The following is a 23,941-nucleotide window of genomic DNA, read 5'->3' as shown; positions in this document are numbered from 1 at the left end:
TTTCAGTAGTCACAATTCTCGATTTATGTGCGATATGCAAACATACAAGCAGTGTCGACTGCTTCACACAACGAGCTGCGGCGCGATCTTCAAAACAGCAATTTTTTACCACGCCTTATTTCTCCTAAATTTCGTTGTCGTTTTCTTTTTAGTGAATTTCTTTGTTGAAACAATAAAAAACTATGAATTTGCTGATCATCACTCTACTTCTGACACCATTACGTCATGTGAAAATAGATGCGAGGGAGTGTTCTCCATGATGAAAAGAGTCGATAGACTACTGCTAGATAATTTTTTGGCATTAATCTGCATACCAAAAGTTTTTCACTCCTGGTTACCTGCAGTTACACAGTTAGGAGTCACTCTTTCAGGGGTGGAACTACGAGTGACCAACTGTGCGACACTGCCAAGGGTTTGATCACAGCTGGGCCGTTTCTGCGTCGAAGTTGCGTTACCAACTGTGCTATACGGTCTCTGCAAATGTAGACCGATAGCTGGCCTGTTTATTTGTCGATTACAGGAGAGTCTGCTTCCGGAATCAGGGGCGCGACCGAGACTGAAGGGAATTTGGGACTTATTTATCACCGTGCTCATGTGAAGAAATATCCGGGAAGTTCCGACATTTCAATTGGAACTACGTTGTGGTAGGTGGTTGCAGGTGGCGGCTGAGCAGGTGCTGAACTAGGTATCGCTGGCAGAGGTTCCTCTGAGTGTCCGTCGGAAATAGAGGGTGGTTATTATCAAACCTACGCTGCTGAGAGGGCTCCCTTCAAAAACGAGTAATTGAAGGACAATGAAAGTCTGTGAAAACATTTGTAAGGACATGCGGAAGAGAAATAGTGGAAAAACCATTAAGAAACACACATTAATTTCCACATGACAGGGTGACATTTGTTAAATGCGTATCAGTTTTACGTTCCAGTCTGCAAACATTGCACAATGTGACGACCATCTACATTCACGATAGAGTGGAACCCCACTAGAGACCGCTCTACTGCTGCCCGAAAAATCTGATGTGGAATGCTGGCTACCTTCCTCGCTATGCTCATCTTCAACCACCAACGCGGGTTAGTGACCCTTCGATAAACCCCCACTCATTCAGGAAACCACACAACCAGAAATCACACGGTTTCAAATCTAGTCATGTTGATAGCCATGCAGTTTGGAACGATCGACTTATGATTCGCGTTTCCCCAGATGTGTGGTGAAGTAAACGAACGACCTCACGAGCAATGTGTCAACACCCTTGAAGAACAGCAGCACTATTGCTGTTGTTTTGATAGTGTTACGAGTAAAATTGCTGTTCACCTGTCCAGACCCATGTGGACTGCCTGCAACTGGAATGCACACTGTTGCTTGTGTTTCAACCCTACGTCGCCGAACCAGCACTGGCGCCTGACTGCAAGTCGTGAAACTGACACTGCTAACAACGCAGCTCATAGTCTGAACGTCATTCCTACGAAATTGGGTACCCCTATGGTAACTACTTTTCTGCCTACAGTGGTTCAAGTAGCAGAAGTTTTGATTATAACCACCCTGTATGGCCGTACTGGGTGAGAGAGCACTGTGCGCAGTATGTTCGGATCAGTATGTTTGGTTCTCCGACTTGCTCATGTAATAAAATCTGACGGAGACGGAACTGTTCGATGAAGTTGTGGTGCTGTTGTCCTCTGTAAGCTGCTCACTTGGTATAATTAAATTGGCGGAGGGGGGGGGAGGGGCGCATGTGGCGTCTTTTAAAGCTCTTCGTCTATAACGTATGCAGACTTTGCTCTTTCTGCAGTGTTGTAGAATTACAGCGTTGAAGAATTAAAAGTGTGCGAGCTGCTGTGTAATACTCGATATGGTTCTGCAACAACTCTAGAGATGTAAAAACGTCTACTTGATCGCGTGATGGGCTGGTGCTTCTGGAATGAGTCGTTGCTTTGAGTACCTCAGTTTTTATGCGAATTCCTACAGTGTGTGGGACGAGGGTGTCGTCGCTTCTTGGTTCTTTGTAAGGTCGGTGGGAACGCGAATTTGTTGTTCATACACTAATTGACTCGGTGCCAGGTTAATATCGGTTTCTGCGGCCGTCCTTAAATCCAGTAATACGAGAGGAAATGTGTCGCTGCAGCTACTTTCGTGGCTCATAAGCGCTGCTTAGAGTGTTCGATGCAGTCATACCATCATCCTGTTGCTCGCAGGATGGTGTTAGAACTGTTTAGTTAGGAGATGTCGGATGAGTTTTATGATCTCGGTAAATAGCGAGCAGTCAAATTGTCGAATATGATCCGTGATCACTGAGCCGGAACTCCGAATTTGCCGACACACATGTGAACAAATTCTTAACATCCTAGGGCCCTCACAGTTCGTTCGTGTCTTCCTGTGCGGTGCATACGAGGCCACGATTTACTGCGGCCCATTCTTCTTCTCTGGGCTGCATTCACAACTCCCTTTCCTGTGCCCCTCCCACCCTGCCCTCAATCCTCAGCTCTGCCCCCTCCTCCTCTCTCGGGGTCCTTGCTTACGTTGGTCCACGTAATCTGATTGTGGTTTAGTTCTTCATGTTTTCTTTTCTTTTTCATCTTACCTTTTCAGCGTTTTTGATCCCTCTCTGGATTCTTATCTCCTCATCTACATTTTGTCTCCATAACATGGGCTAGTTGGCTAAATTTTGTCTCCGCAGTGTTGGCCAACTGGGAAGAATATCTTACATTGTGTCTTCGGCGCATGACCTTACTACCTGGTCCATCTTTTCCTCGCCTCTGTTCTCCTTCAGTGGTATATAGCCAGTATGGTAGCCAGTCCATGTGGTGGGGTCGTTATGTGTCGTTTTGGTTGGGCCCATAGACAACACAGGGATCAAATTTCTGATACCTGAGCTGCTACCTCCTCGTGTATGCCTAGGAGTGGATGCTTGTCATTGTGGAACATTGGAATTCCTTGCAACGACTGCTGTCCCAGTCACCTCTTACTGTGGTTGGGTGCTATAGATGTGGAGAACCCCTGATCGGAGTTGCTGGAACAGGGTGGATGGTTTGCTTATTAAACGCATTAAGCTCCAAAAATCAGGCCGTCCTCCTAACACCATCTATTTAGTTTGGAATGGATCCTTCAGCCCTGCTCCTTGTGACCATGTGGTCTTCCCTTTCCTGGCTACCTCCTGGAAGGTCGACTAGGCTTGCTAGCTGGTGTGAAACCCTTTCCCCATTACCTGAGCTGCACCAGAGCTGGCAGGCTAACGTCCACCGCCACTAGGCCGTTATTTTTCTTGGAAACTATCGAAGGCAAGTTAGTGAAGTGGACTGAGTTAGATTCGGTCTAATTTGCTGTTGATCAGAACTTCTTCTCCAACCATATTTGCTGCCAGAATGAGATTTTCACTCTGCAGCAGAGTGTGCGCTGATATGAAACTTCCTGGAAGATTAAAACTGTATGCCTGACCAATACTCGAACTCGGGACCTCTGCCTTTCGCGGGCAAGTGCTCTACCATCTGAGCTACCCAAACACAACTCACGGCCCGTCCTCACAGCTTTACTGGCAGAAGATTTAACTAAGACATTTGATTGTGTTGATCACAAAATATTGCTCCAGAAGTTGAACCATTACAGAACACAGGGAGTAGCTCACAATTGGTTCACCTCTTACTTTAGCAACAGACAGCAAAAGGTCATTATTCATAATGAGAATGGCTATGATGTGGAGTCTGAGTGGGGTACAGTCAAGTAAGGGGGGGAGAAGGAGGGGGAGGGGGTACCCCAGGGATCAGTGTTGGGGCCACTCCTGTTCCTTATTTATATAAATGATATGCCCTCTGGTATTACAGGTAACTCTTAAAATATTTCTGTTTGCTGATGACACTAGCTTGGTAGCAAAGAATTTTGTGTGCAACGTTGGCTCGGTTTCAAATAGTGCAGTACAAGACCCAAGTCCATGGCTTGTAGAGAATAAACTAACACTAAATCACAGTAAGACTCAGTTTTTACAGTTTCTAACACACAATTCAACAAAACCTGTCGTTTTAATATCACAGAATGGGCATATGATTAGTGAGTCCGGACAGTTCAAATTTCTAGGGGTTCAGATAGATAGTAAGCTGTCGTGGAAAGCTCACGTTTAGGATCTTGTTCAAAGACCTGATACCGCTATTTTTACTATTCGAACGTTATCTGAAGTGAGTGATTGTTCGACATGAAAATTAGTCTACTTTGCTTATTTTCATTCGATTATGTCGTATGGTATTATATTTTGGGGTAACTATTCCCATTCTAAAGGGATATTTTTGGCTCAGAAACGGGCGGTTCTGGCAATAAGGTGAGTAAGTTCACGAATGTCTTGTCGACCCCTGTTCACTAGTCTGGGTATTTTGACATTGGCATCTCAATATATTTATTCCTTACTGTCATTTCTTGTTAACAGTATTATCTTATTCCCAAGAATAAGCAGCTTTCACTCAGTTAATACCCGGCTGAAATCAAACCTGCCTTTGGATCGGGCTTCCTTAACCCTTGTGCAGAAAGGTGTCCAGCATACTGCTGCATGCATTATCAATAAGCTACCACCCGAATTCAAAAATCTTTGCAGTAATCCCTCGCTTTCAAGTCGAAACTGAAGAATTTCCTCAAGAGTGACTCTTTCTATTCTGTCGAAGAGTTCCTCGAAATATTAAGCTGATTCTTGTTGTGTTGTTGACTGCGTTTACTTAAACTTATGGATTGACTTTTTTCATGTTTATAAGTATTTATTTTTATCTGTTATTACTTTTATTTTGTAATTTCATGTACTGACACTTTACATGACGTTGGATTTTTGCTCCTCAATTTGGTCCTTCGGAACTTGACGTGTAAATAAATAAATAAATGCACCTGTAAAGTCCAGAAAATTTGGCATGGTGTAACGATACGGGACAGTCCCAGCATTTAAGGTCCTAAAATACCATCTTTTTTTAACTTGGATAATATTCTGTCACTGTTACGTTTTATTAAACTGGCGACTAGTTTCGAACTGCAAAGTTCATTTTCAAGGCAATCTTATTAAAACTACATTAATAGTGCTTGGTTAGGCGACAGCCAATTTGCGCATGGGTAATGCACACATGATACACAGTAACATGGAAGTCAGACCAGTTTTACTATGTAGACGTCATGAAGACGGCGACATTACGAAACTCGTCTGTCTTCCATGTCACTGTGTATCACATGTGTAATACCTATGTGTGAAGTGATTGTCGCTTAACCATGCACTATTAGTGCAGCTTTAATATGCTTGGCTTTAAAATGAACTTGACGGTTGGAAACTAGTTCCCGGTTTAATGAAACGGAACTGTGACGGAATTACAGTAAAGAACTATGTAATATTTGCGATTAATTTGTAGGCCAGCGACGACCTATCCGTCGCCCTAGAAACTGGATTTCGATCTAGCTATGAGTGTCAATGGCGAAGGCTGGGGGTACTTAAGTATGTGGTCTAAAATATTACCCTACTGAAAGATTACAGATAAGAAAATTGCCTGAGACATGATTACTATTGTTTGTGGTCTAGAAGATATTATTCGACATAGTCACAGCACAGTTAAATGTAGTTTTTGGACGCGACTCAGTTTTTTTAAAAAATTCTTCAATAATAATGCAGTTACGCTCGTTAACAATACTTCACCTCCGTTTACCAAAGGAGCACTCTCTCACAAGAGTATAACATATTATCCACAGACCAGGATTGTATGCTTTCTATCGTTACAATATCTGAGATTCCATACAGTGATCGCAAACCTTGGAGGAAAGTTCCTAGGTTTCCAGGGGGGGGGGGGGGGGAGGGCGAGGATCCAGCTAAGACTAAATGACCAACAAATGGACATTTTAGAACTTCTTTAAAAAATTTCCCGGATGTAATCTGCTGATCAAGATGCCGCAGGTATGTAGCTCCATGATAAAAACAGGATTAGTCATACGAGATGCAGACCCATTTACATTATAGACACATCCAGTATGCAAGCGCCGTTCGGGGTAAAGACTAGGCCACCAATGAGGCTGATGGCTAACTCATCCCACACATATGAGCAACAGAAAAGCATAGCAGAGGTAACGTGTAACTTGCCTAACGTGGTGAGGTAAATCTCTCCACAATGAATACCATGGATTCCTTAGAGACTGAGAAACTGACGCAACTTTAGTTCACAGGTGAATAATTCGTTCAGTAGGGATCACACTTCCGTACACATTGTACAGATCCGTCAGCCGCACGGCCTCCATGACTAATTTCTGGGACGGTGCTTGGAATTAGTGGTGGGTACTCCTATATTTGGCTACGGTAGACTGATTCATGGTCGACAGATGAAGTGCCTTTCGTTACGAGTTGTTTAGTCTCTAGAGACTGCTCGAACGAACTAAAGACCAGTGTGAATTAAAAAAATGAAATAGTGTCGAATGAAAACCAGAGCTTCATAAACGCAGTACAGAGGTGATTCCCATTCATTTATAGAGATCATTGAAGATGACTGAGTTGAGCGTGCTACTGACATCTCTTTGAGGCTCCATCACTGTTAAACTTGAACAATCATTACTTTGTGTCTTGTGGCAATTTTTCCGCGTTAGACAACACGTATCAGTGTTGAAAATTTAGATAGTCTACTACAATGGTAATAACGATAACAATAAAAAATGACAATAATAATAAAGAACCTGCTTTGGTTCAGTGTGATATATCGTGTAAATATACGGTTTCTTTAGGTTTGAGTACCGTGTTATCAATACGTTTTGATTTATGAGGTACTTTGTGGAATGCAAGAAGAAGCTCCCATTCTGCACCTGAATGTTTCTGTGTGTTCTCGCAGAACGGGCTACTTTCTGCACTGCCTTACGTCGTTAACTGTGCCCTGAGTCTTGCCTTCAGCTGGGTCATCAACAGCGTAGAGAAGAAGGAAATATTTAGCAAGGGGACATTGAGGAAGGTGGCCAATTCCATTGGTAAGAAGTATGTGCAGATAAGTATGTACTGCTTTTCGTACAATACGTCATGAAAATACAAGAAAGGAAAATTACCAATAAAGTCGAAAAGTTATTTATTTATTAAGCTGATATGATTAGGGCCATCAGGCCCTGTCTTACGTCGGAGCAGGGTTTCACATATAAAGTACATTTTTTACGTCATAGTTACTAAGAAATAACAATTGCAATTACGACAAATAGTATGAAAATGTTCCAAAAACTTAGGTGCATGCCTTTGGGTGGTCGTCGACAACCACCGATACTTCGACTGGAGCACACCCTGCCATTTTCAAAGCACAAATCCACCAAGCAAACGATGTGTAAGTAAATTTAAAACGTTTTCGCCGGATTGTGAGTAATGTTGGTACTTCGGCATATCATGTAGCAAAGCACCTTGCTACTCTGTTTAGCTTTGTGGTAGGCCTGTGTGAGCATCACTTTAAGAGCTCGACGGAATTCTTACGTCTAGTAGATGGAATGCGTTTGAATGAATCTGTTATTCAAGTAAGTTTTGATGAGCCCGCCCGGTGAGCCGTGTGGTCTAACGCACTGCTTTCCGGGAGGGAAGGAGCGCCGGTCCGCGGCACGAATCCGACCGGCGGATTAGTGCCGAGGTCCGGTGTACCGGCCAGCCTGTGGATGTTTTTTAAGGTGGTTTTCCATCTGCCTCGGCGAATGCGGGCTGGTTCCCCGTATTCCGCCTCAGTTACACTATGTCGGTGATTGCTGCTCAAACACTTCCTCGACGTACGCTTACAACATAATTACTCTGCCACGCAAGCATTGGGGTTACACTCGTGTGGTGTGAGACGTTCCCAGGGGGTCCACTGGGGGCCGAACCGCACAGTAACCCTGGGTTCGGTTTGGGGCTGCGGTGGGGTGAGTGGACTGCTGTAGCCTGTTGTGGGGTTGTGAACCACTGAGGGCTACGGCGGGGAAGAAGCCTCTACGGCGTTTCTAGGTACCCAGTTCCATACAATACAATACAAGTTTTTAAGCGGTCTCTCTCTTCATTCCCGTTCCTGTGTCGATTCGTTATGGTTAATTGAGGTTAGGTTTGGTGTTGAATTGACGAATCTATTTCCACATATGTTGACTCTCACTTACGTTTTATTGAATGACCAGCAATGCGAGCAGACAGATGGCTTTGCAATGGAAAGCCTGTTGTCACCTAATATCACCAATTTGTTTATGCAGGACTTCGAGGAACGTTCCTTCGAATCGGCAGCTTTGATACCTGCGCGTTTTTTTTTCAGATAATAGGCGATACTTCCGTTGTTTGGCCTCATGACAGTGAAAATGAGTTTTTAGCGTAACTGAATTCGATCCACATGCAGTTTATAGGAGGCCTATTCACACTGACTTCTATCTACATGGTAATAGCTGACACTATCCGGCTAAGCGTGAAAGGGTGCTTCGTACCTTAGTTCTTAGGGACCATTCCATCTCGGACCCTGAGAGTCTGTCGGGGACGAACTCAGGTTAGCCCATGTTGAAGTCACTTTTTTGTGCGGCTGGTCCCAGCGGAGGTTCGAGTCCTCCCTCGGGCATGGGTGTGTGTGTTTGTCCTTAGGATAATTTAGGTTAAGTAGTGTGTAAGCTTAGGGACTGATGACCTTATCAGTTAAGTCCCATACGATTTCACACACATTTGAACATGTTTTTCAAGTCACTTTTCGTCAGAATGGTTACAGTGAAAGACAGATCAGACGTGCGTTGCGCTGTCGACCAGCTGTTCACCGGGTGAGTGATGATAATACCGAGGTGGCACCGAAGTCTACAACCTTTTTGCCTTACGCAGGAGCATTTCGAACAGGACTGGTCGTATTTTGATAAAATGTGATGTGAAATGTCTTTTCCGACTATGATCTAAGACCAGGGTCCTTTTAGGTTCCGTAACACATGAGGCGGGCGTCTACCGTATTCCTTGCATTTGTGACATATCATATATTGATCAGTCTATTATCACTGTGGAGGACCGATGTACTGAACATAAGCGGCACACACGCTTACAACACGCTTACAAAATCTCCCTTGCAGAACACTGTCGTGACACCGGTCATTATATGGAACATAACAAAATGGAGATTCTAGCATTCACTTCCAGCTCTTGGAAAAGTGTTATTAAGGAAGCAACTGAAATCAAATTAGCATGTTATCTTATAAATAGAGATGGTAGTTTTTCTTTAAATTCTGTTCGATCCCTGTCCTCTCCCTTGTCAAAAATGAGAGGGAGTGAATTAATGTTGTCTCACCCGTGCCTGGTTAATTTCACTGTCGATAACTCCTGACGTCGGTCATCTGTGGACTGTGTGATGCCGCTAGTGTTTACAGCGTGCGGTTCTGTGTTATCTGTGTGGTGTTTCTCTGATTTCCTTTGCACAGCGCTTACTTGCTGCAGTTATATCTTGAAAATGGCATTCTGCAATCCTGTCAAAATATCGGCCGTTGTCGACGGCGTCACCCGGTTGTATTCCCGTAAGTTGTATGAACACTGTATACCACGGGAGAAACCTAGGTCTCACAGTATTAAAATTATTTGATTGTCTATAGTGACAATCTGAGTAAGGTTGAAAGGGTTCTAAACACTATGGGACTTAACATCTGAGGTCATCAGTCCCCTAGACTTAGAATTACTTAAACCTAACTAACCTAAGGAGATCACACACATCCATGTCCGTGGCAGGATTCGAACCTGCTACCGTTGCAGCAGCGTCGGTCTGGACTGAAGCGCCTAGAACCGCACAATCTGAGCAAAAGATGCTTCTACCAAACGTATATGCATATGATGACTTAAGGAAAGATGTAAAAAATAAGTTAAATTTCGGCTAAGGAAATATTTCAATATACATTAGCATTTGCAACACAAGAAATTATTGCAAATAATGTAAATTTTTGTTACTTTGAGCACGCAGTCCAGTACATGATTCAATTTGTAGGTGATTTTTAGGATGGAAAGTGTGTGGAATTTAATACTCAGAACTGCTATAACAGCAACATTGTTCTGACCGAGCTGGACATCGAGTTGAAGTGAGCTAGGATGACAGAGACTGGTATGTCGCTGTATGGTGCTTCAGTCATCATAGTGACTGAGGAGCGGTGGTGAGCCTGCTTCTCACAAACCCATGACCGGATGTTTTAAATGGGCGAAAGATCTGGAGCTGTTCTTGGCTCGAGATGCAGTCGAAAAAACTTTAGCGGCCTGGCCTTAAAACTTTTTGCAATTTAGCTGCAACCAGGGTTGATAGTGAAGTGTACCCAATGGTATTGCCATACCATCGCGCCAGATGCTAGGCTGTAACCACAAACCAATACGTCCATCGTGTTGCCGTGGACAGAACTGAGGACCTTCTCGGAGAACGACTTGGTGCCACCACTGCCGGCGCACAGTTCTCTGCTGTCGAATCAAGGGAAGCTACAACAATGGTGACCTTGCTACCGAAGGTCGTCAGGGTGTCCCTGTATTGGTCATTTTTGCCATGTTGGTTGCTGGAAGGCTATAGCGGATGAGCTGGGTTTTTCGCCCTGGCGTGGTGACTGACAAGGCTGCAACTAAGGCCCACATGGCACCTTGGGTGGTGCTACCTTGCGCCACCAGTCGGGTCTGTAGCCGACGGATGAAGGTACGTCCTCTTAGGGCACACCTGATACCCCCCTCCGCCATGAGGAACTAGGACAACTAGCCAGAGCCATCGTTTGAGATGTCGGCCATGTTACACAATGTGGGAGTCGTCAGTAACGGAGTGCCAGTGTGCAGTGGCCAGATTGTCACCCTGTCAACTGGGTGGCGATTACCCCTAAAACTGCCTCTTATCTACGAAATTCCTAGCTTGCTAGGATAAAGGCTCATGTCGAAGACCTCATATGTTACTCACCATTCACAGTGAGAGGAGTCTCACAAACGTAGTTAGTACATACAAGTGGTAAACGTTGGGACAGCGATTAGAGGTTCATGAGATGGTATGAACTAGACTCCAAACTCTGTGTGTTTTGTGCAGCATTTGTAATTATTACAAACTATAATTTAACTGCTGTGTAATATATTAAAGCTCTTTGGAATATATTGTTAGTTCTTCTGGTGCAGAATCTGCTCTGGCAAGGAAGTCGTGGGTTAACTGGTGGGGTAGTCTTCTGAGGTGTTGGTCTACATGTGGTATACTAATATCTGAGCGCCTTCGCAGACTACATGACTGCTTGAAACCTGCTCTGTCCATGGTTTCGGGGTAATGGGCATTCTCGGTGCCTAGAGATGTGCAATAGGGGATCTGAATCAAAATGTTACTTGTCAAACGTGGTGTGACCAATCACTGACACTAGTAGTAATAGACTCAGTTCCAAGTCCTGTCCATCAGGGACTTGGCATCATGGTTTAGAATCTGTGGTTAAACTGGGCATAGCTGGATAAAACTGGTGAGCCCAAGAGTGCCTGGGCTCGAAGTGAGTAGGTGTGACCACCAGTGGACTCGACCTTCTAAAGGTTACAGATACGATCACTACGCCCACCGTACAGATACCGAATATGAGTGGTCTGCTAGATGGTGCCCCATCCACATTGGCCTCCCTAGGTGCTGCTCTAGCAGCCTCTGCCCCTGGCAGTGGCAAACCGCACCCCTCATTTGAGGTTCAGAACCCCAAGGAATGGGATTATTTTTGGCCCTGACCTGTCTGTTGTGGTGGAACTAGATAACTCGAATCCTTTCACACTGATGCTATCAGAGCAACAAATATGGGCACTCTACTGTATTACAGTTAACACAGTGCTTCTTTGTTATTGATGTAGCGCCATTCCGTAAGCTGATACAACTGAATGAAAGTAAAGGTACTTTCTTACTGCAAGCAAACCTATTTCCTATCTTACGTGAGATGGTTGTACGACCCTCAGGGTCAAGTGAACAAGATGTCTATCTTCTCGGGCGCTGGTTGTGTGGAGTCGTTGGGATCCTGGAATCCATCAATTACGTTTTCGCATGACAGTTGTGGGATTCCAATAACGCGAGCATCAATATCGCAGAACGATAAACCTCTGTCTAATTCCGACTCGAACCGTGTTCTCGCAAACAAGTGGATGATGTTCTTCCTAGCTGCTTTAGGTTGTTGCCCTGAAACGTTATCATTAGCATATCCAAGCATGCAGTACACTTCATGTACATTTTAAATATGTTGTGCGCCTTCTCCATGATGCTGCAGTTAGAATGACCAGTAGGGTACATGCAGATCAATAGGTGAGAGTGTTGTACTGTGAGGATAGTGTACCTAAGAAAACACGATGTTTTTTGTTCGGTACTTCAGTCTTGTGATGGATTTTAAAATCACATAAAGGAAAGGGTGCAACAGGTCGCCATAATCAGTTTTTGCCAGTTTCTACAGTTTTTGTTGTTGTTAGGTAAAGGACTGTGTTTTGCACAGCATTTGTAAATATTTCTCGTTACTTTCATTTAAGTGCTGTACAATATATTAAAGCTCTTTGGAATATATTGTTACTTCTTCAGCTACAGAATTTTATGGTGAGTAAAATGCTGTATATTTTTAGAGTTATTAATGCACCATATTGACAGTTAAGCAATACTGCGGTGTTCGTGCATCGTCTTCCACCTTGAAACAGAAGGTCTTTTAACATGATACATGCCATACTTGCAAATGAGCTAATTTTTTTAAATATCTTAAGAACTTTACCTGTCTTGAAAACGGAAGTTGGTTGTAGTTTCCCATAGTTTCTATTTCAAAATGTATTACCTTTACCTTGTAACTCGTTTTGAGAATAATTCTGCTTAATTTGATTATTGGTGTGTGTCGGAGTAATAACGCAACAGGTAGACTGTTAAATACAACACTGAAAAGATTTTCTCGTTTGCAGCGCTTTTAAATTTCCATCAAATATTTGTTCTCAGGTACTTAGTCATGTTGTACCATGGAACATATTTTCACATTTGGACAAACCTTAATTTTCCGAAGTAATTTTTATAATTTCAGAAAAAAATGGAGCACGTACACACTGAATGTCATCTGTTAAAATGGAATAAGAAAATATATTAAAGTTCTATTATAGGGTTGGCTAGAGGCAAACGTCTGAAATGTGTTTCCAAGGTAGAACACTCTCCCCTATGTATTAAATTTCATGTGAGATGGCCGCGCGGGGTAGCCACGCGGTCTGTGGCGTCTTGTCACGGTCCGTGCGGCTCCCCCCGTCGGAGGTTCGAGTCCTCCCTCGGGCATGGGTGTGTGTGTTGTCCTTAGCGTAAGTTAGTTTAAGTTAGATTAAGAAGTGGGCAGGCTCAGAGCCCGATGACCTCAGCAGTTTGGTCCCATAAGACCTTAGCAAATATTTCCAAATTTTATGTGATTTTATGCAATTGCTGTAAGCAAAAGGATGAAATAAAGTGAAAAATACTGACACCACCAAACGTAGAAGTAGATGACATCAGAAAAACAATAAAAATGAAGTAACACTTAATGAAGTATTTATAAACATCAATAGGTGATTAGAGGTAAGGCTCAGTACATATAAGACTCGGATCTCAAACTGAAACATTTCCGATCATCCAATATCCGTGAAAATGTATTGCATTATTTGCCGGAGAATGAAGTCAGCTCGAATATAAGTGAAGAACTCTACTTCGAGAAGTTACATCTCAGACAAATCACTTAATGCACTGCGTAATAGGCATCATTAATTTCTTTAATAAAGTCACATTTATCTTTTCTGAACTGGGAAAGTAATATTCAGTGGGTGTTCCAGGTTACTGGATCCCAGCAGCGGCTTTGGTAGCTCTCAGCTTCATCCCAGTAGATGACCCAACGGCAGCTGTGATCTTGCTGACTGTCTCCGTCGGTTTTAATAGTATCAGCATCATGGGCTACCAGATGAACCTTATCGACATCGCACCGAACTTCTCTGGCCTGATGATGGGTATTACTGGTAGTATCGGGACACTGATGTCAGTCGCTGCACCACTTTATGTGGGGGCTATAGTCAAGGATAACGTAAGTACAGAGGGACTCACGGTGTAAAATTCAGTTTCAGCTCCAATCAGTTTCTCACTTCACATATTTTTTAATCCTTTAATAGACAATATAGTTCACATCATCCTCTAGCTGGGCTCAGCTGACAGCTGCTTTCTTCTTCGTAGTGTGGTATCTTGTCACCAGATGGCAGAACTGAAATTGGTAGATGCCACGTGCTTTTTTTCTACTTTCTTTGTTTGATCGCGAACGAGGGATATATTTCATGCTGTCTTTGTCAGTTAACTTTTACAAAACGTATATATATACTATTACTGTGATTTGTATGTAAATAAAGAAATACACACATCGAAAAAAGTTTTGCATTGCCTCGGTTTCCAGAATTAGTGAATATAGACATTGACTGTGGATATTGCATCACGGGCACAGTCCCTTTGAGTGTTCAGAGATGTCACTAAACCCGCTCAAAGGTGCATGAGCAGCGCGTGTTGGACGGAGGAGGTCCGACAGCCGATCAGTTCCAGTCTTTCCACCAGGAAGGAAGTACACGGCTCGTGTTATCTGTAGTCCAACCATGCCTAGACTGCCAGTACCGCGGTCCGATTGCGTCCGGATTGTTACTTTGTGCCAGGAAGGGCTCTCAACGAGTGAAGTGTCCAGGTGTCTCGGAGCAAACCAAAGCGATGTCGTTCGAGCATGAAGAGAACGACGGGAACTATCGATGACATGCCTCGGTCAAGCCACCCAAGGACTTCTACTGCAGTGGATGACCGCTACCTACAGGTTATGGCTCGGAGGAACCCTGACAGCAACGCCACCATGTTGAATAATGCTTTTCATGCAGCCACAGGACGTCGTGTTGCGACTAAAACTGTGCGCAATAGGCTGCATGATGCGCAACTTCTCTCCCGACGTCCATGTCAAGATCCAACTTTGCAACCACGACACCATGCAGCGCGCTGCAGATGGGCCCAACAACATGACGTACCGACCGCTCAGGATTGGCATCACGTTCTCTTCACCGATGAGTGTCACATATGCCTTGATCTAGACAATCGTCGGAGACGTGTTTGGAGGCAACCCTGTCAGACTGAACGCCTTAGCCACACTGTCCAGCGAATGCAGCAAGGTGGAGGTTCCCTGCTGTTTTCGAGTGGAATTATTTGGGGCCGACGTGGCTGATGGTCATGAAAGGCGCCGCGAAGGGCTGTACGATACGTGAATGCCATCCTCCGACTGATAGTGCAACCATATCGGCAGCATATTGGCGAGGCATTCGTCTTCATGGACGACAATTTGCACCCATATCGTGCACATCATGTGAATGACTTCCTTCAGGGTAACGGTATCGTTCGACTAGAGTGGCCAGCATGTTCTCCAGACATGAACCCTATCGAATATGCCTGGGATAGATTGAAAAGGGCTGTTTATGGACGAAGTGACCCACCAACCACTCTGAGGGATCTACGTCGAATTGCTGTTGAGGAGTGGGACAATCTGGACCAAAAGTGCCTTGACGAACTTGTGGATTGTATGCCACGACGAATACAGGCATGCATCAATGCAAGATGACGTGCTGCTGGGTATTAGAGGTATCGGTGTGTACAGCAATCTGGTCCACCACCTCTGAAAGTCTCGTTTTATGGTGGTACGACATGCAATGTGTGGTTTTCATGAGCAATAAAAAGGGCAAAAATGATGTTTATGTTGATTTCTATTCCAACGTTCTGTACAGGTTCCGAACTCTCGGGACCGAAGTGATGCAAAACTTTTTTTGATGTGTGTATTTTATGGAATGGTCGCACTCAACTGCTTACAGGCGACATCGTGCATTTTTCTATAAAAATAAAAAGAAACTTATACGACGTGTTAAAAAGGTGTCACATATTCCCACAGGTCAAAACTAGAAGAAAAGTTACCATATGGATATGCCTGGAAACCAATATCTGGTGAGATATGTGCCATTTTACTCGTGACGAGTAATATTGTAGTATGAGGCAGGATTCATAGGAGAGGGCATAGGAAATCACCATAACTCGAGCAACTCGAGCAATCATGCAAGTGATCGCTTTAATATCAATTGATGTGCGCGAGTTGTCCGTGAGGGCACTGAGAGTTAATGCACTTTTCACCTAACAGGCAATGGCGGCTCGTGAGTATACATTCCGTGTGTCCACAATTTCAGATAAATTCGAGAGTGTTAAATTAATAGCATCAGGTGTATAACAGTTATGCTTATCAATAAGCTTATGCATAACTAATCTGCTAAAAGAAAGAAATTTTTGCGGATTGTCGTTGTGTTGTACGTTCGTAAATACAGTTTAGGGCAAGATCTAAATAATGTGTAAGTTTCACAACTCTCCGTTTCGCATTTTTGCGTAAATGAGAGTCCCATGCTTTTCCATTTTTTGAACAAATGTACAAGATCCCTAAAAGGAGCATTAGTCCACGAATTTACTTTGCGTGGAGGCTTAATTTAAATCAATATGATGCAATAATTTTAGTAACTGTGTGACCGGTTACGAAGTCTAACTGTTCTGTGTGTGGTAGTATGACTCAACATACATGTATCTAGCTCGGTTCTTCCTCAATATGACGGGATATTTTAAACACCATTTACAATGAACTAATTGAAAAACCAGAAATACTATAATTGCACATAGAAACCAGAATTACAAGTCTAATACATGAACACGAGCCAGATGCCTTGTTGACTGTACCTGTGACCAAGAGGCATTGTCATGAAAGAAATCTGTAATACTTTTTTTTACCTCATTATATATTGACGAAAAATACACTGTGATAATTGCAACATCTTCCATCTATACATTACACCAACCGAACAGCATCTACTCTTTCCCCCAACAGAACAACAACTGCACTCGATATCCTCTGAACTACTACTGCACCAGTGGAGGTGGCGGAATAATAATCTTTGGCGCAATCTCTGGCGCGGTGACTCAGTGTAGCCACCTTTCAACTTCCGAGCTGAAAATCAGGTGTTCTTACATTACATTACATCCACACAATAACTTATGCCAATTGTACAGTTCTTTGTTAACTCTTCGCTTGTAGTCACGCTTATTTGATTTCGTCGTTCTTTCAATCAACGGATCTGGTCTCGGAGGCCATGGTTCCTTTGCGGCTAACTTTTCATGGTAATTCACTTTTCTGTTCCCAGAGTAAACGTTTTACTCTGCAGCGGAGAGTGTGCTGATATAAAACTTCCTGGCAGATTAAAACTGTGTGCCAGACCTAGACTCGAACGCGGGGCCTTTGTCTTTCGCGAGCAAGTGCTCCACCGAGTGAGCTACCAAGGCACTATTCGGGACCTCACAGTTTTACTTTTCTGTTAGTATTTAAGATTGATTCAACATAGTTTATGTTTACGCTGCGCACAAGCCGATCCCCGCATAGAAAACAACCAGTTCCAAACACAAACTGCCGTTAATAGAAATGATTAAATTCGAGTAGTAACGCTTACCAACATGGTCACTTCCCTAGAATACAAATGAGGCGCTGAGATCCATAAGGACCTAAAGGACACAAAAACAGTCGTCGATCCCACATTTAAGAGAATATCAGAGACCTCTCTCACTAGAGAGCTTTTCGTGAATTTTCATATATACAGTGTGGGTCCACAACACAGATAAACCTGATTCACAAGATTAACAGATTCAAGAAGCATGCATAAATTCTACAATCCCAATATCGATTGTCATCTGCTTTTGACCCTTATGATTCTCGACGCCTCAAATGGGTTACTATATGATAAAATTCAAAACTTAATATACTATACTCATTCAGACGCCCACAAAATAGGTTTTCTGTCAGTATAACTAGAAAGTGTACAGACGTTCGATCTCAGTTTACTGTATAGTGAGTGAACGGCGTATCTGAGGAATGTACTGTCATCCAGCGGGATTTGTGCTGAGTCAATGGCGATAAAAGTCTGCCACAGCGCGCTACCACCTGATGGCACTGATGTAAACTTGCAGCTGTGCACATCGTGAACCGTGCACGTTGTTTATCAAATCCATAAGTATGAACCCCGTAAGGCAATTACGTTACAGCAACTGCACATGCAGGAAGCTCCTTAAAAAATGCACAACAGAAGGTGTGCTCACGACCTGATGCCAAGTTTCAACTTTCATGGTGTCTAGAGGAGCAGTAGCAGCGTATATTTAAGTGCCATATCTTTCACATTTCAGCATATCCGCATACTCTACACCTCCCGCCGCCTTGATCCCCCTCACCCCCTGGTTGCTCCTCTCCTCTCCCATCCCCACCACCTGCCACGTCTTCACTGTTGTGTCCCCCCTACCCTCCATCTCTACACCCTTCATCTCCTTTCCCAAGGTGGCTTCCATCAACTCCCCCTCCTGGATGATGCCCTCTCTCCCTCCATTTATCCCTCCTATCAACTCTGATCCTCACGCCCCCTCCTTTCCTCCGTCCTTTTCCTGGGCTGCCTCTCCCCCCCTTCCATCCACTTTTCCCCCCACCAGCCCTCTCTCTGCCCCCCTTCTCTCCCCTGAGTCCTTTTGCATTTCACTCCTCTGCCTTTTTCCATTCCCTCTCGTGTCTGCCCTACCCCACCCCCCTCCCCTTACGAGTCCTTCCCTCCTTTGGTTCCCCCCCCCTTACGTTTTTCCTCTCCTCCCTCCTTTCCCCCCCCCCCCATCTGTCCAGGTCCCCCCCTCCCCTCCCATCTGCTCTTGGCTATGATGTGTCATCTTTGTGCTGACATTTTAGTGCAGTGTTTACAGTGAGTGTTCAGTGTTCTGTGTCTTTTCTGAAGTGTTGCGAACGGACATCATACTGTCGCTGGGTGTGATTTTTATATCTGTTGCGAACATAAACCAGACTGTCGCCATGCTTTTTAATTGTCTGTCTACTATGTTACCTGTCTGCTTCCTGTGTATTTTATTAGCACTGCCAACCCTTTGCTTTATGTTTTAACTTTCCGCAATTTTCCGCCGTTTTACAATTTAAGTCACCGCTTTATCGCCTGCTTTTATTGTTTCTTATCTTCTTCTTACATTTTCAAAAGTCTGTAGGCTGCAGAGCATCGTAATAAGCTGCTGCAGCCCGCCCCCTTCGGGGGGGAATCGAAATTCAATAAAGGAAAAAAAAAAAACATTTCAGCGTCTATGTTAAGTTTAACTGCATTTAAAAAAAATAACCAAAAAAAAGGTAAGGTGTCATAAGTTACGGTGATCACGTGCTCTTGTGATCTTACACAGCAGCCGACACTGGTAACAGGTGCTGCACATCAGCTATTTATGCGCGATATGAATTCATCGAGTTACTGGAATACGTTACGCTTGCACAAACACGGGGCAACGCCACATTTGCTACAGATCGCGCGACAGTACCTCAGCACAACGCTTTACGGGCGATGGATTGTCGAGGAGTTGCGGTAGCGTGGCCTCCCCGTTCACCCGGACCTGAATACGTAGGATTTCTGGCTAAGGGGACATTCACAGGCATTAGTGTATGCATTAACAATATTCAGGCGTCACAGGAAACTGACCAGTGCGTGTGACCCAATTCAACTGGAACCAGTGTATTTAAAAGAGCACGTGATTCACAGCGAAGAAGAGATGAAGGATGTGTCAGGATGAGTGGCAATCACATGCAGTGCTGACTATGCTGTTTACTCGTACTTCTGTGTACCAGACATATGGGAATAAGAAGACAGATTGGCCCAAATATGAACAGGTATTGTTCCCGGGTTCGATTCCCGGCGGGGTCAGGCATTTTCTCTGCCTCGTGATGACTGGGTGTTGTGTGATGTCCTTAGGTTAGTTAGGTTTAAGTAGTTCTAAGTTCTAGGGGACTGATGACCATTGCTGTTAAGTCCCATAGTACTCAGAGCCATTTGAACCATTTGAACAGGTATTGGTTTCCGGACATGGCATGATAGGTATTTTTCTTCTGGTTTTGATCAACTCTAACTGCTGTCGTAATATGTGACATTTTAGAAAAATGTTCTTTGCAGGTACTTCATAAAATACAGGGTAGTTTTAAACAGTCTGAAAAGCTTGTCAGAGTGTTCCAGGGTAGACTGTGCTGAGAAATAAACGATAAAAAATTCCATCCTATGTACCATTTCCGATTTAATTAGAATTGAAGTTAGCCAACTGAGTTGCGCGCGCAGATTCAAGCAGCCTGCCACAGACAGTGTCGCCAAATGTCTTCTTCGTTTGCTTTCACCAAGCTTAAATTTATCACTTTCGAAACAGGCACATTTTTGTTACTATAGCGTTCGAACAAGTGGCAACTCGTGGAATTTAATGACTTATTTAAATCATTGAAGTCCGTGAGCTGCTACTTGTTCAAACGCTCATTACCAAAAAAAGAATTGCCTTTTTCGGAATGAGTGTTTAAGCAAGTAGCAGCTCATGGAGCCATAGATGTCTGTGCATTCCTGCATTCTACATACACGAACAAAAGAGAAGGGAATCGTAGAAACTTAATCCGTATGCAGTGTTAACCACAGTGCTTAACGCTAATTATATCTGTGCTAGCTAAATCTGATCGAGTAAATTAGAAAGAGGGCAGCTACTTCAGGGAAAGCTGCTGCCTCCTCTGTTATACTAAGCAGCTGTTGTTTATCTGCTATTGGCACCTTCACATATACTTGCTTACAGTGGTATTTTTCGTACACTATGAATAGGTATGGGATGAGCATTACAATGCGCACAAGGAAATTTTTATCGCTGGAATTCATGCCTCCAAATTCACATGACTATGGCATTGTATAATGTTTTGCCCGTAAGCGCTTTGCATATTTTGTATGCTATTGCAACACTAGTGCACAGAGATTCCTTTCAAAAATACGGGTGTCATAGGTATCGTAATTAACTGGATGCGACTTCTGAAATGAACGTGAAGTAAAACTTTTAAGAGAGAAATGCAAGAGCATTTCGCCTTTTGTTTTTTTTTTTATAGGAGGGACAGCTATCGCTATTCATTTTGTTTTGCACTACAGTTAATAGAACTGTTATCTCTATTTCAATAAACTGTAACTCAGCCGTATTGCTAGTTCGCTTCCTATGACGCCAGAGTGAAAGTGCCCCGAAAAATATCAAATGTGGAGCTATAACAAGCAGCAAAACTGTGATAAATCACGAACTGAAATATTTTTAGGGGTGAAATATTTCAGTTTTTATTTTTTGGTACCACGTGTTTAATCTTCGTTCATCCTAAGGACTACTGAAATATTAATGGCACGTACTCAGTCTCCACGTCAGGTACTGTGATACATTAGTTTTCTGTTGTGAGTACTTAATAAATAAGCACAGTGGGTTAGACACCTTACAAAATTAGCAAATAGTGACCCAGATTGGGAGATATATGGGAGGGGGGGGGGAGGGGTTGGAAAACAAGTTTCAAATATTTTGAGTGGTGGTAGTACTCATCGGAACAAGAAAAATATGTCCAATAAATGTGGGCCCTGAGATACATACTTTCTGAGTTAAGTCCAATAAACATGGGTCCAGAAAGGCATACCTCTTGCGATAGACACCTGTTTACAGGAGGTGTTCAACGTGGCCTAAGGGACGACACAGCCTTTGAAGTATACCCTGATGTTGCTGAACCTGCTGGTCACGCACAGAAGATGCGACCCTGTAGTGTCCACAGATCGTTGATTGGCGGGGCGTAGACCAATTCTTTCAAGTGTCCCCATAACCAAACGTCTAGGTGATTGAGGTTTGAGGGTAGAGCAAGACCAAGATGGGGGCCGCCCCCTCCCCCCCTTCCCCTCTCCCCCCCTCCCCGAACTATCCGCCGCCAGTGGCCCTCAACTGATTGCATCCAATGTTGGCGCACATTGCGACGAAAGTACGTTTGTGTGCCATCATGCATGAACCTCATTTGTATTAGTTTCTGCAGTGGTACAGCCTCTGGTATGGTAGGCAATACAGTAATGAGAAAGTTCAGATAATGCTACCCAGTTAAATTTTGTGGTTGCACATATGGCCCCATTAATCTATCGCCAAGTACACCTGTCCATACGTTGATTGAAAACCGGTATTGATACCTTCTTCCCTGAAGGATTTGGGAGTTACATCTACCAATACATGCTGGCTATTGAAGTTCACTACACCATCTACTGTGAACCCTGCCTCATCAGTAAATAAAATCCTGGATGTGAGCAGTGGATCTGCGGCACACTTATGTAATAGCAATCGACAGAGCCACCATCAGCCATAATGACCCTGTGGCCTTAGGGCCTGAATGCCCTGTAGATGATATGGATACAACAGTTGTTCACGACGTGTCCCCCAGATAAGGGAGTGAGAGACACATCTTCTGCTGCTGCTGCTAATAGTCGCACACTGGTCCCAGGGGTTTCTTCCATCCAGGGCAGCACACATTCCACCATGTCCGGCGTGCGGACTGTACGCGGCTTTTCACTGTCAGTCTTCCGAGGTGGAAGGGTACCCAAGTTCCTCAGGTGGTGGAAAAATCGCCTTATCACATGGCACTCAGCGCTGTGGATATTTTTCAACACAGAGGGCACTGGCTCGCTGGCTACATCCATTGGTAAATGGTAGCAGAATATCATATCCGCCATTTCACTTGTCGATTAGTAGGCTTCCATTGCTAACAAATGGTGGAAGAGAGAACATGTAAGAGTACTACACTTGTCGCACAGCTTTACAACAAACTTTGCTACTTGCCATGTAGCACAACAGTCCCTGAAACTAAATACTCAAATATTGTAGAAACACTGGCTAATGAGAGATTTTTATAAATTTCTTTTGAACTAATACACATTCCCTTTTTCGTGCTTTATGATAGCTGGGAGTGTGTTGAATATCTATCACCAGTGCATATAACTCTTTTCTCATTGCTAGGCAAGGTGGGCATCGCTCAACACATTAAATACCTCGATTCAACAGTTCATAGGAATGGAATGATCACAGAATCAAGTCCTGTGTAAAGCAGGTGGCAGACTTAGTAAAATACTGGAAAAATGTAGTCTGCGTACAAAGCATGTTGTTCACAAAACACTCGTGTCAGCTATTCTAGAATATTATTCAAGTGTGTGAAACCCATACTAAATAGATCCATCAGCAGATGTTACAAACGTAATAGAGCAAGACTCAGAAGCAGATACTATTGTGTACACAACGACATGGACATAGGATCAGCAATAAGAGAGGATATACAGAAGGCACTAAAAGGACTAGAAACTTGAAGAAAAAACTTCAGATGACATTCAGAAATGGAGGAAAAATATTATCCAAAGGCAGCGTAACTTTACAGAATGAATCACTGCAAATTGTACTGAAATATACGATTAAATGCCTGGGAAATGTATTATATACAACAGCAACGTCTTTTGGTATGCACATTCAGGAAAGACCAGCAGCAGCAACTATCAAACCTTCTCACAATATTATAAACATGACAAATCTATCGACAAACACAGCGATGACACTATTCATAGTGGCAGTTGCGACAGTCATAATGAATGTTATGAAAGAGACTTGTTTCATAGAGGACATCAGATTTCAACATTGGCTCTCTCCCACAAAACCGTATCAGGAACTGATTAACATAATGGACTGGGAGAAGAATGAGGCAGACCTAGAGTTCTACAATACAATAGCTGTGCTATACCACAGCAGGACCAGAGAATTTAGGAAACAGCAGAACTCGCAATACATGGAATTCATCATAAAACAAGTACCAACGACAACCTCCACAAACGAACTGAAGAGTGGTAAATTTTTGTCACAAGGACAAGGATGTAAAAAGTACCACATTGTAACATATGCAAAGGGGCCAAAACTACAATAGAGACTAAAACTTGTATATTAATGCTCAGTTTTAGAGGATCACGCAAGTTCATTATATACCTCACGTGATGGTAGAAATAGTTCGGGCCAGAAGCATCACCAAAGACACATAATCAGAGACATACTAAGGTAATAAGTAAATGCACTCAGAAAGGGCAACCAAAGTTAATCAGCACAACAAGCTGTACAATTCAACA

At 43.5% G+C, this 23,941-nt stretch overlaps 1 protein-coding gene across 1 annotated transcript in view; it reads left to right on the top strand.

Moving 5' to 3' along the window:
* LOC126459498 (putative inorganic phosphate cotransporter) overlaps positions 1-23,941 on the top strand; it is a 67,257-nt gene that overhangs the window by 31,356 nt on the left and 11,960 nt on the right. Inside the window, exons 5-6 of the mRNA XM_050095864.1 lie at positions 6,813-6,945; positions 13,703-13,947. Of these exons, the coding sequence (XP_049951821.1) occupies positions 6,813-6,945; positions 13,703-13,947 (378 nt within the window). The remainder of the gene's footprint in view (positions 1-6,812; positions 6,946-13,702; positions 13,948-23,941) is intronic.

Source organism: Schistocerca serialis, chromosome 1 (genome assembly GCF_023864345.2).
Source record: "Schistocerca serialis cubense isolate TAMUIC-IGC-003099 chromosome 1, iqSchSeri2.2, whole genome shotgun sequence".
In the NCBI taxonomy this organism is placed as follows: Eukaryota; Metazoa; Arthropoda; class Insecta; order Orthoptera; family Acrididae; genus Schistocerca; species Schistocerca serialis.
The sequence above is the reverse complement of the archived record's forward strand: the minus strand, read 5'-3'. Positions and strand labels throughout refer to the sequence as shown.